The 18992-nt window shown below is 33.4% G+C and overlaps 1 protein-coding gene across 1 annotated transcript in view; it reads left to right on the top strand.

Annotated features, from left to right (window-relative positions):
* Positions 1-18992, top strand: part of LOC142344808 (uncharacterized) — a 134869-nt gene that overhangs the window by 1017 nt on the left and 114860 nt on the right. Inside the window, exons 2-3 of the mRNA XM_075396779.1 lie at positions 6950-7028; positions 7200-7324. Of these exons, the coding sequence (XP_075252894.1) occupies positions 6950-7028; positions 7200-7324 (204 nt within the window). The remainder of the gene's footprint in view (positions 1-6949; positions 7029-7199; positions 7325-18992) is intronic.

The following is an 18992-nucleotide window of genomic DNA, read 5'->3' as shown; positions in this document are numbered from 1 at the left end:
ATTTTACCGTGTTTTCAATTTTGTGTTTAATGTTCCCTTAGGTTTTTAAAGCAAGTCCATTAAAAATTTAACCAAATGGTTGAACATTCTTCCTCAAAAATATAATGTAAACCAGGAAATATTTTTGTAATGCTAGTTTTACAATGAAGCTACAACAGCATTACAAAAACGATCTACGTAGCTTGCCTTCTTCTTAAAAACAACAGTACAATATTAAGAACCCCATTGTTACTGTTATTGAATGATTTCATACTTTCATATTGACAGATTAACGATTTGTTCGGCTTTTCCTTGGAAAGTTCTTGTTTATTGGTGCTGAAGGAGATGCTGGTGCTGGTGTATTCATCCTTCAGACACATTGACAAGCAGCTGACTTCTTGTTCAATTTTAGTTTGATATTTTGCTTGATGTCAAACTTCTTTTGAATGAGTTTTACTGAAGAATCAGAAACTTTGCATGTTTGTGAAGGGCATGGCTTTATATCACATTTAAATCTGATTTAATTGAACGTAGTGACTAAAGCTCAGCAAGTAAAATATTTTTTTTCTGTATCAGAAGATCTCCAGCGTTTCATACTTCTTAGGTAGAAAAAAACATACCATCTACATCCCAGTTAACTGCTGATTATTGAGTTAGATTTTTAATGGCAGCAAAGCAACAGCTGGGGCTCTTATTGGCCTTCTCTTGGGTTTTTTAATCCAAAGTATTTGGATTGTATTGGTGTGCTATTTTCTTTAAGATCTGTTGACGCTTTTTCGACTTTTTCACGTCATTGAGGATTCAAATTAGAGTGGTGATTTTAATCACGTTGGAGTAGTATTTGGAGCAGAAAAGCAAGTAGGTTTGAATCGTGATTTTCTTCAAGTACCTTTAACGTGGAGTGAGAAGTTTGTATTTGAACAAACTCAGGTTTTTGAACGCGATTTTTTGTTCACGTGTGGCAATTGACTTCCGCTTCTGTTTTCAGTTTTTTAGTACTATTATAGTGATACTTATGAGTTCTAATTGCGCCTATTTGCAATAGCTTGATTTCATCAGCAGTTTGTTAATGCTTTTTTAATTCCACTATTTGATGTTGTAAAATATTGCTGAAAATTTTGTTTTTGCCCCTCTTTTATTATTCTTGTCATATCACTTAGTGTCATTAATGACAGTATTAGTTGCTAATGAGGCACAAGCGAACTTAATCAAGTGTTTGAGTTTTTGCCCCTTGGTTTTTTAAGACTTTGACAATATTTGTTTTCAAACTTTTATGAGTATCGGTTGTACTTTTTGTTGTCTTATCGTTTAATCTCATTAAAGGTATCTTAATTTGCTAAAATTGTTTATTTTTAGTAGATTTAATTGTTTTGCTTGAAAACTAGTACTTTATATCCCTTTGACTTAAGTTCTTTCGAAGAATTATTATCAAACATTTGCGGGTTTACAAGTTTTCATTGCTCAATGCGTTACCATCTATTAGTGTCCTTAATGACAGTTCTCATCCTTTGGCAACTCATCCCATTCTCATCCCATGTAAACCAATTTAATCGTTTCTTTTTTAGCTGCTCTTTTCTTTGAATGATACGCTTTTCGTTTCCAAAAACTAATGATTTTTTGAGTTTTAGTATTTGTACTTATTACTGTGTTATCATTCAATCTCATTCATGGCACATTTCATCGCTTAGTAAGGAGTAGCAGGTGAATCTAATTAGTGGATTGGATTCACAGCAATTTAAGATTTTGATACCTGCTTTAAAAAAAATAAATGGATTTTTTGGTCTGTTGTTGTTATTGTTGTGGTCTTCGCGTTGTCACAACAACAACAACAACAATAATTTCTTATTTGCTTTCTAGTGCGATATAATTTTTGTCTTTTTTGGCTCCAACTTTTAGCTATGTTTTATTCACTTCACTGAATATCATTTGTTTTTAAGAAGTGTATTTGCGAATTATGCCTTCAGTTTTAGTTATATTGTCCCTTTTTCAGCTATTAGAATTGCCGAAAACTTTTCAATGACTTTGTTGAGTACTTTATAATATGCTGTTTTTGTCTTTTTTGCTTTGTTTGTCACTAATTCACGCGAAATTGTTGTTTTTTGTACCAATGGAAGCATGTAGTCAATAATTTCAAAAATTGTTACTATGGATTCTTAAAGCACTAAATCTTGGAAACAAAGATATTTTCTAATTGTTTTTAGATTTTTATGTTGGTTTTTTGGGTCTATAGGGTCAGGGACTTTGTTGACTGTCTTCAACTGATTTTGCTGTAAGATTTTTTAAGGTTATTAGCTAAGTCATTTTGTTATTCAAGACATGTCCTATGTTTTTAAGATCTGTTCACTGTTTTCGTCTTTTGACGCCAATGAAATGTCAAATCAAAGTGGTGATTTTAGTCAGGCTGAAATACTAAAGGGGACGATAAATTTGGAAGATCTGAGGATTGATTTTTAGTCAAAAACTACCTTTAAAGTGGATTGAAAATTTGGTGTTTGAACAAAGTTTCAGTTTTTCAGAGGCATTTTCGCACAGGGTTTTTTTCTTTTTGAGTGCTTTTATAATGATATGTGCTCTAATTGTGCCTAATGACAGTTGCTCAAATTCATCAACGAGCAGCTATAGCTTTTTATGACTTTGACTTTAATAAAATATCAGTCATAAAATATCAGTGAATATACGCTTTCTAAGTACTTTCTTTGTACTTATTGCTGTCTTATCACTTATTCTAAATAATGAAAGGCAATGGAGTTTGGCAATAAAGACATATTCAGTTGAAAAAAAAATCTTTCAGCTTGTAGCTCATGCTTTTAATCACTTTTTATACTACTGTCGAGCGATAAAAAAACTATCAGTCTTAAATTGACGTAAAATAGTCTTGAGCAAGATTACATTTTATGCCCATTTTAAGACCTATAAATTTTGGTGCTGCAAACAGAAACACGAGAACTGAAAATGTTTTTTGATGTTAGGTTGATGCATAGTTTCTATTGGCAATGGGACGGTCTTAATTTTTTCAGAATTTCAGCATTTTTTTAAACTTTAGTAAAACTTTGTTGTCGTTTCAAGTTTTTCAAAAATTTTTGTCTTTTTAAGGTTTTTTCAGCGTCAGGGGCAGCTGAAGTGTCTGCTATATGTCACTGCATTATCAATTTGAGTAATTTTTTTTGAAGATTGCATTTTTTTCAACATTTTTGGAGTTTTTTTAGTCTCATGGACGTAAAAACATCCTCAAAGGGTGACAATGTGTTACTGCATAATTATTAGTAGGAATTGCATTGCTTTCTACTTTTTGATATCACAAATTTTAGAAATTTTAAAATAAAAATTTGAAATTTTTTGTCTTTAGTGTTTCTTGTCTCAGTGGCCAGGTAACGCCATGTAGATTTTGATTGTTTGTTACTATATAGTTAATGGGTGCAATAAAGTGATGTTGAACATTTTCGTAACTCAAATATTTGCAATTTTTGATAAAATTTTATTTTTTTCAGATGTTTGAAAAAATTGTTGTCATGTTCCTGTTTCATTGATTTTTATGCGCTAACGAAGCATTTTGAAGCTTAAATTTGGTCTACCGAATAGTCCCTGGAGACAATGAAATGGTGCTGGAGATTATATTATCGGAAAGGTTTGCAACTTTTCATTAAAATTTGCAATTGTTTTCAAATATTTTGTAGTTTTCTGTCAATTTTCTGTGAGTTTATTGATCTTTACTGGCCAATGAAGCTTTTTTAATTCTTGCCCATAGGCTGCTGGAAAGATTCCAGAGGCAAGAAAGTGGTTTCGAACGTTTTAATTTTGCGTTATTTCTAAATTTTTGCACAGTTTTCTTTAAGTATGTCCTTTTTCTCATTTTTTCTAACTTTATTGGCCAATAAACCTCTTTCAAGGCTGATGCGTTGTTTAGTGGATTTATTTAATTGAATCAAACTTCGGCTTCAGGTAAAATATTTCAATAGTTTTCAGCAATGATTATATTGTTTAGTTTTTTTCTCAATTGTTAGATTGTTACTTTTGGCTGGCATCTTTCAATTCATCTGCTTGTCAGGTGCAGTTTTTCTAAGTTTTTTCATTCAATTCTTTTTATTGTGTTCAGGACTTGTCCTCTTGTATTTAATTGCTCTAAAGCGAAGTTTGTAGCAATTATATTAGTCATGTTGGTCTTTTTTTTTTCATGCGATTTTTCAAATGACCGATTTTATGCCTGACTTTTCGTCCTCAAAAAGGGATAAACAGGTAGCGCCCAGCGGGCATTAGGTGCTCTTAGAGCCTTTCAGCTCTGCTTCAGCTCACACGGTTTTGGAGACTCATACGTATGGTGTGAAGGGCGGGTCTTAGAGGTTGGAAGACACACCCACTGTTGACCCACCCCCCCCCCCCACTATTGTCCCCCACCCCCCATCGCGCTGTTCCCCCCACCCCACTGTTGGCCCACCCCATCAGCCCCCGGTGCAACCACCCCCCCTGGCGTACTACTGACGAACAAACGCTTGCTAAAAACGCAAATTTATATTTTGCAATTTTTTTCAAGCTTCTCGAAAAATTTTGACGTTTTTTGATTTTTATCAGCCCTAGATGCCAAGGAACATCCTTTAGGTTTTAAGAATAGATTATGGCATAGTTTCTAGTGATAATAGTATGGTTTCAACTTTTTAACATCACGAATTATAGAAATTTTTTGACAAAACGTGCAATTTCAAATTTTACATTTTTTCCTTATTCAGGTCTTTCCAGTCCCAGGGGCCAGAAAACGTCATATGGGTTTGATAATAAGTTACTGACAAATTTTTATTGGCCATGGAATAGTTTTTCAACTTTTAATGTCACAAATTTTAGCAATATTTTGATAAAATTGCTTTTCAAGTTTTCATTTCAAAATTTCTAGATTAAATGGAATGTGTTGCAAAATTTTAACATTACGAATTTTAGCATTTTTTTTTACAAAACTTTTACAAAATTTTTTCAATTTTTTGACGTTTGTTGTTATTATTCAGGTTTTTTGAGCCTCAATGGTCAAAAAGCCTCCGTTAGAGCTTGATAATAAGTTAATGGAAAATTTTTGTTGGTCATGGATTACTTTTCAACTTTTTAATATCACAAGTTTTAGCAATTTTTTTTATAAAACTTGCAATTTTTCTCAGTTTTTTAATTTTTTTGTCATTTTTTAGGTTTCTCCCGCTAAAGAGCCACGGAACTTCCCCTAGGGTTTGATAATATGTTACTGCATAGTTTATAGATGTAATGGAATGTTCTTCAAGATTTTAATATCTAGAATTCTAATTTTTTAAATTGTTTGCATTTTTTTATGGTTTTGACTTTTTTCGGGCAGCATAGGCCCTGGGACCTCCTCAAAGATTTGATAATAAGCTGCTGCATAGTTCCTAGATTTAATGGGATGGTGATCAACATTTTTTATGACTCCAGTTTTTGTAATTTTTGGATAAAATTTCAAATTTTTGGAAAATTTTCGTGTTCCAAGTGTATGGATCTCTATGAGCCTGTGGAACTATTTCAGGCTTGAAACAGGGATACCGAATAGTCTCTTGAGACAATGAAATTGTACTTAGGATTTTAATATCTTGAATTTTGGCAAGATTTTGTTAAAGTTTGCAATTTTTTCAAAATTTTAATATTTTGTGCTTTCTGAGTTCAACGACTATCACTGGCCAACAAATTTTTTCAAGTCTCGGCGATGTGTTACCTGTTAAATTATGAGACATTTTTTTTAAAAAACTTTTTTACTGAAATTGAGAACTTTTTTTGAATTTTGCCTTTTCAGTTTTTTCTGATTTAGTTATTAACAAGGCTAGAAAATTAGAAGTTGCAGAGTCGAATCCCATCATGGAAAATTTTCCTGTCTCTCTTTCTCTCCCTGTCTTAGGATTCCTTTCCTTCTCTTTCTCGTTCGCGTTTTATCTCTCTCTCTCTCTCTCTCTCTCTCTCTTTGTTGATGACTCACTTCAGCTGCTGTTATATGGCGTAATGTCATCTCTGATCCTCATTAACAATGAGCTATAGTAGGTTTTTTAAATCATAAATGACCTTACAGTCACATTTTAGGAAATCATTGTTAATTGCTCTCAAAAGCAATTTGTAGCAACTATATTAATCCTGTTTGTCTCTTTTATGCAATTTTTCGCTTGGCCGTTTTTTCATCTGACCCATTTGACTTTTGTCTTCCGAAACGGGACAAAGAGGTAGCGCCCAGAGGCCACTAAACCGTGGCTAGCTAGCTACTGACGAAGGCAACCGGTCGTTTGAGAGAAATTCGCCTGACGTTAGTCTGTTATGTTTTTTATTGGTCGTCAAGATTTTGTTAAGAGCGTATGACGTCACCATCTTTTCAAATCTGCCTTTGTTAATTCGATCATGAACTTCTAACAGAATTGCGTGTGATGTCTTTTTTCAATCCTTGTGAAGCTAGTTTTGTGTTCATTCGCATGTTTAAGTTTTTTGTCACACGTTAATTTCCTCACTCTCAAAGATGACTTTCAGAATGACTTAACTTCACTTCATTTTGAGGAGATAAGGTCAGCTGAGTGCGTGTCACTCTAACTGAAAGCAATAAGTTGTACAGATTTAGACTCATTATATAATATCACAGCATTTAATAAAAATAAATTTTTTTCTGTTTCTTTTACTATCTTGTTGAGACAAAGAATCGTGTGTTTAGTTGAACTTGCTGCTTTAATGAGTAAATTTTAGGTGTGGTACAGATAATGAGTAAATTTTAGGTGTGGTACAGGCATCACAATTAAAAATTTTGATGCATTTCGACAGCTAAAATGAATTTTTTGTAAATTTGTTTCGGCCTACATGTAAAAAATGGTTTAGTTGGAGAGAGGAGGTCGGAATTAATTTTGCAAACCACAGATGCGTGAGCTTCCTTGATAAATTTTAAGTTTACCTGGGTAGCAATTTGAGTTTTCATGGACCTCTAACTGATTCATGTTCAAAACTTTCTTTGTTGCAGCTACGTCTTACCCTTGCCCAGTACATTGATGATGGACCAGATGCATACTCGTCCGGCGGGTCAGGGATGATTGATCCTGGTAAGCGATCCATTGACCTGTTTAAGTTGAGACTGATAGGTGGAGAAAGCTTTGTTGGATGGAGAAGTGAAAATACTTTTTTTCCGTATTAACTCCTCTACCTTTATTTCTTATAAAGGAAGCTCAAAAATTGATTGGATTTAATTTTATCGGATCTGTTGTTAATTTTAGTCCCTGAGAAGGATGGGGTGGCCTACAAGAGGATCGAATTGAAATTCTCTACCAAATTTGACTTCTCAAACTCTCCAAACAGTGCTGACTTCTTGGCAGAAGTTGTGGAACAGCTACTCCGAGCGGTTAGTCAAAATCCCACTTGCCTAAACTTGTCTGCATTCTTTTCCTATTGTGGAAAGCTCCACCCTGCTGTGCACTTCAAAAAGAGGTTAAATGAGTGAAGCTTCTAATTACTCTCAGACAAATATTATTGACTATTATTGTAGCCCTGTTGTTTTTTTTCTGCGATTTTTTGTACAACCGATTACTGTTATACAAGTGAATTTTTCGCGTTTGACTTCTTCATTTTTGCGTATTAAATTGCTCTTACTCAGAGTTTAAGCATCTTAACTCTGTCATCTTCTAAGCTGCCTATTAATGAGCTCCTATTTTCGGACTACGTGAAAAAGGTTGTCTCGGTTTACCTAATTTTGCTGCTTTTTCGACAGTTGGCTGGAAACCTTTTTGAATTCTCTAGGCTATTTTCAGTCTTTGTTTATTCTGCTCAAAGTGCTTTGAAGCAGCCATTTCTCAGCAAAGCAATCTCAATTGATCAGAGTCTGTTTCACAAAACGAAATCTAAAGTTAAAACGGGATGAACCTTTAATCCTAGTTTTGGATGCTCGGCGTTTGGTCTTTGTTCTAATTTGTTATTCACCAAGTGTTGTTTTTGTCCAATCAAAATAGGACGCACTTTACCATTTTTTTTAAAAAAAAACTTTTTTGAATCAATCCCATTCGGGTCATGAATCATATTTTCCGGCAGTCTGTTTCAATTTTATATTTTTATTCAATTTATATATTTTGTTCTAAAAGTATGTTGAATAAAAACATTTAAAATCCCCTTAAGTAATGCCCCCTGCTGATGCGGTTTCGATTTGATTATCCTTCCGACCGGCCTTTTGAGAGCAAGTCGTCCGGCATTAGTGGGTTATGTTCATTGATTGTCGTGAAGCAATATCGGTAATCATACAGCAGATCATACAGAGAAGTAAGCTTAATTTTTCGCCAGTGATTGGTCGCTACAATGGTTTTTTTTTGAGTTATAATTAAATTATAATTAACTTGGTTATCATAACTATGTTAATTAATTCAACAGATCAGCAGTTCAATAATTCTAAATTCAACTGTCCATTTCAAATTTGAACGCGTGAAATGTTCGTTTATATTCTCCCCACTTTGGTCAGGTAAGAATAAAAACTCGTGATTGAAGGATTTAACAAATTGTGAATGCAACTGTACTTTCAATTAGATGTCTTTGAGAAAATTCGTTTTCTTCGGTGATTTCGAAGTTTCTCTGCTGATGTATGAAGACAAAAACTGGTAAGATTATCTACAATGGTTGGTATTTTAGTGGTTAATAGCCGCCCTCATCTTCTCAGCCGGCTATTATAGCGCTCCTATTTTTTTTTTTACTTCGTCGAATAAAAAATGTTTCGCTTTACCTCATTTTGCCGCCTTTTCGTGAAATCTTTTTGACTTCTCTAGGCTAGTTTCTCTCTTCTCTCATTCTGCTAAAAGTGATTTTGAACATCAGTTGCTCAGCAAAGCAATTCAAAATGAACAGAGTTAGTACAAAAATGGATGTCAGAAATAGAAACGGGATAAACCCATAAAGCCCAATTTTAGATGCCCGCTATTTGAACGTCGTTCCTATAAGTCTTATTTACCATCTCTAATGCTTATTGTTTTTGATTGTAGCCCCTGTAGCCTCTCTCGAAGAAACAGAAGTATGTTCAACTACGAAATGCCATCAAAATAAATCGGACTTAAAAAATGTTTTTGTACAAAAATCTTTTTTTTTCAATATCTTCTGTTATTTCAATCCCAATCTTGCTTATTGGAATCAACGGCGGCTATTTTCCGGCAATCTGCCGGGTATGTTTTTATTTACAAAGAATTTGAAAAATTATACAACTCCTGCTGGTCAGATATCGTAATGTCCATTTGACGTGCCATGCATTTTTTGTTAGGTAGCTATTTGATAATAAGTAGTTTGGAACGCAAATAATATGCGGTCGTTGTTCTCGTTCCAAAGGAGTGCAAAAACACTGACAATTTTGGAAAATTGATTCCCACGGCTCAATTCGTTTCTTGAAAAATAGCCAACCATTTATATTGATTCCTCGTTTGTGGCAATTAGCAGCCTATAATGGAAACTTTATTTGTGAAATATTCTTTAAAAATTTAGCTTTTTATACCCCAATTAACAGATGATGTAACTGGCGAGTAAAGAATTCTTATGCATCTTTTACAATGCATGGAAATATTGTGTTGCAAAAGTTGTCAGTTTTCCTGTTACGGCTAGAATCTCTTTATTATCTCTTTATTACCTTAGTTTTTGAAAAAATTATTTTTTCAAAAACTAAGGTGGTAACATACTTCTGCAGTTCAAGTTTTGTTCATTTATAATTGGGTGACTTTTTGTACTCAGTTTTGGCATTAGTTTTAAATTATACATTATTTGAACGGAAAAGTTGCGAATTCATACCACAATTAAGTTCCTATTTGTGACCTGAAGTTCAAACGACGGTTGATAGATGGCCACTTAAGAAGTAACATCTAGCGAGGATCTATTGATAGATTGTACGTAGCTAGTGAAAAATTGAAATTGTGGTCATCTCAACTTGGTTATTTTTTCGTTTTCTTCCATATGGTTGATTACAGCTTGTGAAATTCTTAATGAAATATCTCGGGTCTTTGATCAGTTCGACATTGTTGTGTGTTCGTGTTCTTAAAACTTGTTTGCAGTAATTCCGTTGATAACATGATGACAAAAGGCCGAGTTTAAGTTCTACTATTGTGGAGCGATGAAAAGAACAACAAAGCGATATTCTGAATTGATATTTTCTTCATCTTACTTTGCTCTGTCGACAAATAACTGATGGTGAAACGTTTTGAATCTATTATTTTGTAGCAGTTTTGAAAAATGAATTTTGGCAAAGCATGAAAAAAGGCCGAGTTTAAGCTCCTTTGTGGGGCGATGAAAATACAAAGCAAGCGATATTCTGATTGGTGTGGCTTATATTATTGCTCTTTTGATTGATTCAAGATCCTTTGTCTTTGGTGTGTTCGGTATGTTTTCTTTTGAGTGGGGGGTTGCTCCAGGTAAATTGTGCTGTCAGATTTAGCTGATCTTTTTATTGAAATAACTGAAGGAGGAAACGTGCGGATAAGAAAAATGCTCAAATGTAGCATCTACAATTTAAAATGACAGATCTTGCAGCTTTTTCTGTGGCAGAAATCTAAAAAAAAAAGTTTTGTTCGTATATTGAACGCTTTAGTGTATATTGTATTTGGGAACCGCTGGTATTGCGCAATGTACAAATGTCATTATGACCCTTGCGGATCCACCTTGACCCCCCGTGTACTACACCACGCCCAACCCTAACCCCTCCCCCACGCACTGGCCTGCGACTCTCGCTTACCCGTATTTGAAATATTGTCTGCTTTTAATAAATTTCTGATTAAAGTTAGGAATTCTACTAGTTTTTCGTCGCTTCCCTTTCTTACTTCAATATGCTTTGTTTATTGTTCCGACCCCCACTTTAGTGGGGAGGAGGAACTATATACTCAACTGGGTTTTTTTTTGTTCAGTCAATTTGGCCGATCGATATATTCATCGTAGAGAATTGTGAGTTGTATCATTGAAAAGCCCGTCCAGCGTAAAATACGGAATTAAAAAGATTTTTTTCGATTTTGGTTTTTTACAGGGAGATATCGATGTTTAAAGTTTGAACATTCGACTGTTTTTGTTCACATTTTCAGTAATTTTTGCTAAAATTTGGCACAATTTCGCTAATATAGTTCAAAATAAGTTAAAATTTTTAACGGCATAGTGTTGTTTTTACCGTTAGAGATAGAAGAGCGTTGCTGAATTGTTTGATTGAAGTTTTTTTGGCTAAATTTTTTGTTGAAATTTTCAAAATTCTAACTTTTTTCATCAAAAATGGCACAAAATATGCTTTTTTGGTCCACTTCGTTAAAGTTTGCCAGACTTAGTGACCTAGAGACCTTAAAACAGACTCCCTAATCTCAAAAGAGCGCTAGTTGCAATTAGGCGCCGTATGAAAGTCTTCTGAGATTAAAACTTTGCCGTGTTTTGCAGATTTGTCTCGATAATTATACTAAATGCATCAATCTTTTTAATAATATTTGAAGAATTCCACGCAACAATTGGTCTAATTCGCAAACACTTGGAACACTTGGTTGGTTTTCTGGGCGCGCGACAAAATCAGGGAGAGGTTCGACAATATCATGTATTCTTAGAATCAGAGACTTTTTGGTTTTTTTTGATGCTGCCTTTTTTCAAAATATTTTGCTTTTGTTTTTTTAATGTTACTTACGGACATTTTTATTCACGGCTCCGTTAATGATCGCTCTAATTTACGTAACTTTCAGACCGAATGTAGATATAGTTTGTTTTCAGAGAACCAAAGGGTTTTTATGGCTTTGAGGAAGAGTTTTAGTAAAATTTAACTGAAATTTTGTCTTTTGCCTTCAATTGTTATTCTTTTGGCAGTCTGAATTTTAAGTTTAACCACTCAAAGATCTAAATTTCCTCCTCAAGAGGTGCAGGTGGACCTTTTCTATTCATTCGGTGGTTACCTAATGTCTCTTATGTTATTGAATGTATTTGTTTTAGGGAAATTTCTGTGATTTTTTGAACTTGTCAATTTTTTATAATATTTTAGTCAACATATTGTTTTTTCAGTAAGTACAGGTCGAACTCTCCTCGGTATAGAAGACTAATTTAGAAAACTAATTTTGTGTTTTAACAGAAGGTTATTTTGCTTTTGCTACTACGAGTTTTCATACAAAATTTTCTGATTTTTGTGCATAATTTCCCATGTTTGCTGTTGTTTTTGTTTTTTTTTTCGTAAATTGTAACATTTAACTATATAACTGAAAAAAACCTTGCAACATTTGAAACTGAAAATCTTTTCGTTTTCATAACATGTGTTTGAAGAGCTGCGACACCGTTCTCTTGTAGAAATTGGTAGAGTTTTTATTTTCGCCCTTTATTTGTTATTAATTTTTGTTGTCATATGCCAAATATTGTGTAATTAAAGGTCTCAGTGGCCAAGTATAGATAAACAAATGAACTTAATAGCTGATACCGGTAAATAGCTAATGGTTGTTTTGACTTTCGAATTGAATTTTAAAAAAAACGAGTAATAGTATTCTTCAACTTATCCCTTTTTGTTCTGGTTTGCGTTTTTTTCGTATTATACAATGTATCATTTTAGCCTCATTATACATGTTGTTAGGCTCATTATTTAGAGCTCTTTTTAATGGTTTGTTGAATCAAACAGTAATTTTTCTGTTGTTTAAACGTTTTAAATGATGTCAGGGCTTAGACAATTTGTTTCAGAAGAATTTTGTGAAGTTTAGATAATTTTTAGATTTTGTCCTTCTTTTTGTTGTCATTTTGTGATAGTCGTTTTACAAAAAGACGTTATGATGGTCAAAGGAGACGCAAATGACGGTTTTTTATTCTCGCGGTTAATATCTTATAAATTTAAGGGCTTCAAAACTGTGGTTTTGTAAAGTTGTTTGAAAATTAATAGTTCAGCTTGTATTTAATGTTATTTTATAGTCTTATGATTTAGTCTCCTTGATAACAGTCGCAATGAATTTTTGAGTAGTTGCAAGACAAACTGTGTATTCTTTTAGTCGAAAGTTTTTGTTGGCTAAGAATTTTGAAATTATTTGTTTTTAATAAAAAAAAATTGATTTTTGAGATCTGCCAATTTTATTTCTGTTAAATTGTAGCTAAGCATCCTTATATACAATTCACATCATTTATCTATTGAAATACAATTTGCTCTTCATAACGGTTTTATTTTCCTCAAATGGGCTTTCTCCTTGGAACAACCAGTTTTCATAAAACCAATTTTCGTGATTTTTGCCTATTTGCCCCTTTTGTGTCGGTTTTTGTTCTCTTTTCACAGTATCACAATAATGACCGTCATTTGATTTAGAAATTTTGTTGCCTTTGAAAAAGGCAAACGAAGATTTTTATTGTTTTTAGTGATCAGCTATTAACTTAACGTGCAAACGCTCATTACCGAGCCTCCTTGTAGTTGGTTCTACAGTTTGTGTGTCGCACGAGTCTTCATATAATTTTTGGTTTTCTGCTGGATATATATTCGCAGGATTGTTTCTTCATAACCTCAAAGCGATAACTGAGGGTATTATTGGCCTTCTCTTATTTTCTGACATTTCAGAGAATTTGAATTGTATTATTAAGCTGGCTTTCTACTCGGAGAGACGTTTTTTTTTTTGATAAGTGAGCGAGCAAAGGAACCGGAAGTTTAGGGAGTGAATAAAGTTTGAAAAGGTTTTTTCTAGGATCAAATTCAAAGAGCACAGAAAAGAGAGTACCTTCTTTTGTTCATACCTTCTTTTGTTCATACCTTCTTTTGAAACAGAGCGAAAAATGTGGGTGTGAAAAAGTGTGGGTACTAAGCGATCAATTTTTTTTGTTCACGCGCGTCTTTTAAGGCACTTTTTAAAAAAAATTTGTCGTCTAACAGGTTATTGAAGATTAAAGTAGTTATATTCAGTCTGTTTTGATACTCTTTGAATCTTTGTAAATAACGGGAATTGAAAGCTGATTTGAAGGTTTTTCAACAATTTTGCTGATTTTTTGGTATAATTCTTCAAATTTGTCCCATTGTAACGATTTATTGAATTTATTGGTAAATGGTTTAAAGCGCAATGACTCTAGGCAGTGTTTGATACAATGAATACAATTTTATATTTGTATGAAGTTGGCTTTTTCTATGAAATTTGACAAAAGATGAGAGATGTAACACAAATTTTCTTGATTTGTTGTTTCGTTTTTGTCGTTTTCAAAAATAGCGATGTCTGTGAAATAATTAAGGCTTAGCTAATGTTTTTTGGCGAGATTTCTAGTTTCCGTTGCATGAAACAACGGTTTTTGTTCTTATGCGTACTTTTTGAAAAAGAAATTGGATTCTCCTAATTTTTCATCTTAATTTAGACTAAATATTCTTTTGATATTTGACTTACGATTGTTAGTTTCTCTGTATCGACGCGTTCCGCGACATGATATTAGCTATTTTAAAAGCCAGTTCTTTTGGGAAATACGTCTTCGAGTCGCTTCCGGAATTCCGTCATCGGCTTTTTCATGTCAGTGAGAAGTCAAATAAGAGTGGTGATTTTAGTCACGGTGAAGTTGTAAATATAGCAAAAAATTGAATTGGCTCGAGGAGTGATGTTTTTCAAACCGCCTTTAAAGTCGAGTGAAGTTTGTGCTTGAACAAATTTTCGGTTATCGATAGAGAGTTTTTTCACGTGCGTTAATTTTACTTTTGTTTCCTGTGTTTTTTTTTCTCTTGTTCTTTTAATATGATACATGGGTTCTAGTTGTGCCTTTTCGCAATTGATTGAACTCATCAACGGAGAGTTATTGCTGGTTCTCAATTTGCCACTATTTGTAGTCATTAAATTCTGTTTTCTTATCACTTAGTATTACAGATGACAGGTATGATTGCTAATGATGCTTATATGAACATGATTAATGGTTTCAGCTAATAGCTACTGGTTTTCATTACTTTAATTGTCAGTGATTTTTTTAAGTTTTTCGACTATTTGTCGTTCTTTGTTGTCTTATCATTTAATCTCAAATTTTATCTATTTTAAATAGCCGACTCAGCTTCTCAGCAGCCGGCTATTATAGTGCTCCTAATTGTTTTACTTCGTCGAATATAAATTTTTCGCCTTACCTTAGTTCAAAACTTGCGTGAAATCGTTTTGACTTCTCTAGGCCGGTTGCACTCTCCTCTCAGTCTGCCAAAAGTGTTTTTAGACAGCAGTTGCTCATCAAAGCATTTCAAAAAGATCAGAGTCAGTTTTAAAAAACGAAATCATAAATAGAAACGGGATAAAACCACAAAGCCCGATTTAAGATGCCCGTTACTCGAACATTGTTCTTAGTTACCATCTCTAATGCTGATTGGTATTGATACTAGCACGTGTGGTCGCATTATGAAACAGGAGTATGTTCAATAATGACATCAAAATAGTTCGCACTTTAAAACTGTTTGTACAAAAATGATTTTTTTTCATTAGTTTTTTCTCTTTTTTCAATCCCAATCTTGGTTATGGGAATCAACGGCGGCCTATTTTCGGGCAATCTGCCGGGTATTTTTGTGTTTTGCATTTCTTTTGTTGGCGAATGTGTTGACTTATTTTTTAGTCTCATCGGTGACTGGGCCATTCGTTGCTAATGACAGACACACAATGTGAAATTTATTGAATTTGTTTTTTCAGAAAGTGGCTTTTTTTTACTTTTTGACTATATCTTCTAAAACTGTTTTGAAAAACCAAAAGTTGGCTCTTGCTTGTGTTCTTGCATAAGAGCCTTGCACGTGTTTGTTATTTTTAATGGTCTGATCGCTTTTTCTCACATAATTGTCCGCCTTGGCTTTCAAATGTGTCATTCTTTGAGTCAACTTATTATCTCCAAATTTTCGCCAACTTTTTTTTGCTATATTGACGCTACTCCTACCATTAGAACTGCTATAAGATATCTGATGAATTCTAAAGTTTTTTAATGCTCTGGTTAAGTTTTTTGGCTTGTAGTTATGCGGATTGCTTGCTTTGAGGCCTCTGACTGTCAAAAGTATTGTGTTTTTACCAGATTGGTTTTCGCTATTCATATTGTTTTTGCCTCCGTTATTGTAATTTGTACTGAATTTTTGGACGAGCGAAGCCAATTTTCATAATTTGGTCATTTTAGTTTTAAGAACACTGGATACTGGAAGCAGAAATCTTCAAATTTTTTGTGCGTTTTTGGCAATATAGGTTAACGGATTTTTTACTGTCTTAGTTCGATATGTATGTAAAAATGTTCGTTGTCAGATCATTAGTAAATTCAATTCCTTGGATTGTAATTCAGGACGTGCCCTGCTATCTTTGTTGTATTTCTTCGTCAAGATTTTTGTTACGACCATATGACGTCACAACCACTTCAAATCTGCTTTTTAATAACCGCCCTCATCTTCTCAGCTGGCTAGTGTAGCGCTCTTTTTTTTTAATTCGTCGAACTTTTTTTTCGCTTTACCCATTTTGCCGCTTTTTCGACATTTTGCGTGAAATCTTTTTGACTTCTCTAAGCTAGTTTCACTCTTCTGTCATTCTGCTCAATGTCTTTTTAAACAGCAGCTGCTCAGCAAAGCAATTCAAAATGAAGAGAGTCAGTATTAGAAAAATCAAAGTCAGAAATAGAAACGGGATTCAACCCATAAAGCCCATTTTTAGATGCCCGGTACTTGAAATTTGTTCTCATAAGTTTTAGTTACTATCTATAATGCTTATTGGTATTGATACTAGACCCTGTAGCCTCTCACTGAGAGACAGGAGTATGTTCAATTACGAAATGACATCAAAATAAATCGCACTTAAAAATGTTTTTATACAAAAATCAATTTTTGTTGATATTTTCTTTTCTTTCAATCCCAATAGAGTTATAGGAATCAACGGCGGCTATTTTCAGGCAATCTGCCGGGTATGTTTGTTCATTCTTTCATGCAAGTTCAACTGAACTGCGTGCTTGACGTCATTTTTCACTCTTAGTGAAGAGAGTTTTTTTGTTCTTTCGGTTGATTAAGTTTTTGGTGACAAGTGTTTTACCCCTCTCAAAAATGACTTCCTCACTATAAAATTTACGTTTCACTCTAATTGAAGGGTATTTGTGGGCAGCTAATAAACAACATTAAATAAAACAGATTCTTATTCGAAATATATTATCTCAGCATTTTAAAAAGGTCTGTTTTTTTGGTATGTTTCTTTTACTATTTTCTGGCAATCTGCAGCTATGTTGTTTTTTTCTGATCGAATGACTTTTCGTCTTGAGAAACGGGGGATATTGTTGGTCTGAAGTTGTTACGTCGTTGTATAAATCTTTTAGAGGCTGGGAAGGTATAGATTAATTGTTTGAAGTGCAATTTTCCCACAACTTTTGTTCCCCAAATCTGTTTAAAAGCAACTTTGGGATTAAACTGATTAATAGCCGCCCTCATCTTCTCAGCCGGCTATTATTGCGCGCGTATTTTTACAATTCAAAGAATTTGAATTGTTTTGGTGCGCTGTGTTGAATTTGAATTGTTTAAGATGTGTTCACACATTTTTCAATGACTTTGATCGTTCAAAACGGGATAAACAGGTAAAGCCCAGCGGGCATTAAGTTTCATTAGAGGCCCAAAGTGGGCTTTAGTTGTCCTTCAAGTGCTAATAGTGGTGCAGCTGCTGGGATGGCCTTCAATTAAGGTTAAACGGTCATTTTTAGGTCGAGTTTCTTTGTTTGATTAGTCTTAGGTTGAAGTTTTTAATAGTTGATTAAGGTTATTTGCGACCCAAAATTGCTTGTTATGACCATTTTATGAGCTATAAGTTTTGTTACTACAAACACAAACTTGCGAAAGGATACTAATTTCTGCAATTTTTTTTTCAGGTTTTTTGAAAATTTTTGTCATTTTTGAGTTTTTTAGCCCAAGGTGCCGAGAAACCTCTTCTAGAGTTTGATAAAGGGTTTGATGATAGGTTACTGCATAGTTTCTATTGGTAATGGAATCGTTTTCAACTTTTTGCCATCATGAATTTTAGCATTTTTTGACAAGCTTGCAATTTTTTCTTATTTTTTTGACATTTATTGTCATTATTCAAGTTGTCTGAGTCGCAGGGGCCAGAAAACATCATTAGTGATTGGATGATAAGTTACTGAAAAATTTAAGTTGCCATGGAATAGGTTTCAACTTTTGAATATCACAAGTTTTAGCAATTTTTTTTTCAGATTTTTGAAAATATTTGTGATTTTTTCAGTTTTTCCAGCTTCAAGGACCAGGCAATCTTCTTTCAGGTTTGTTAATAGGGTACTTCATAGTTTCTAGTAACATAGGAATGGTTTTTAACATTTTTGTGTCTGGAATTATAGCCATTTTTTTAAGGTTTCCTAAAGTTTTTGTCAGTTTTTGATATTCGTCCATTCTCAAGTGCGAGAAAACCTATTCCACGCTCTGATAAAAAAGGTACTGCATGGTTTTTAGTTTCAATGGATTTGTTTTCAACAATTTAACCTTTCGACTTTTGGAAGTTTTTTGATAAAATTTGCAATTTTTTTCAAGTTTTGTCAAAACATTTGTATTTTTTTTATTTTTTCTTGTCTCAGTAGACAGGTAACCTCCTCCAGTGTTTGATAGTATGTTATTAAATAATTATTAATTGCTAGGGGGCAATTGAATGGCTTTCAACATTTTAATAGAACGAATTTCTATTTTTTGAAGTTTGAAATTTTTTCTAAAATTTATTGAGCCAATGAGTTATCGATCTATGAGCCAATGAGTTAATTGAGCCTATCGATCTATGAGCCAATGAGTTTTTTGAAGCTTGGAATTGGGTTACTGGATAGCCTACAGGGACATAGAAATGATTCTGAAGATATTTATATTACGATTTTCAGCAACATTTTCTGATAATTTGCAATTGATTTCTTCTTTTTTTCTGAAATTTTTTGGTCATGTTCGAGTTAATCATCAATCTTCCAGGGCCAATGAAAATTTTTCAGGTGTTGTAGAAATAATACTGGACCGATTTGAGAACATATTTTGAACATATTTTTGAACATATGTTTTTGAAAGTGTTTTTGATTTTGAACATATTGTTGAAATATGTATTTTTAAAGGGAAAATAAGCTTCGAGTTTTAGCAATGAGTATATTTTGTT

Source organism: Convolutriloba macropyga, chromosome 8, assembly GCF_964194025.1.
Source record: "Convolutriloba macropyga chromosome 8, txConMacr16.3, whole genome shotgun sequence".
Taxonomy (NCBI): domain Eukaryota; kingdom Metazoa; phylum Xenacoelomorpha; order Acoela; family Convolutidae; genus Convolutriloba; species Convolutriloba macropyga.
Note: the sequence above shows the minus strand (reverse complement) of the source record. Positions and strands in the feature narration are given on the sequence as shown.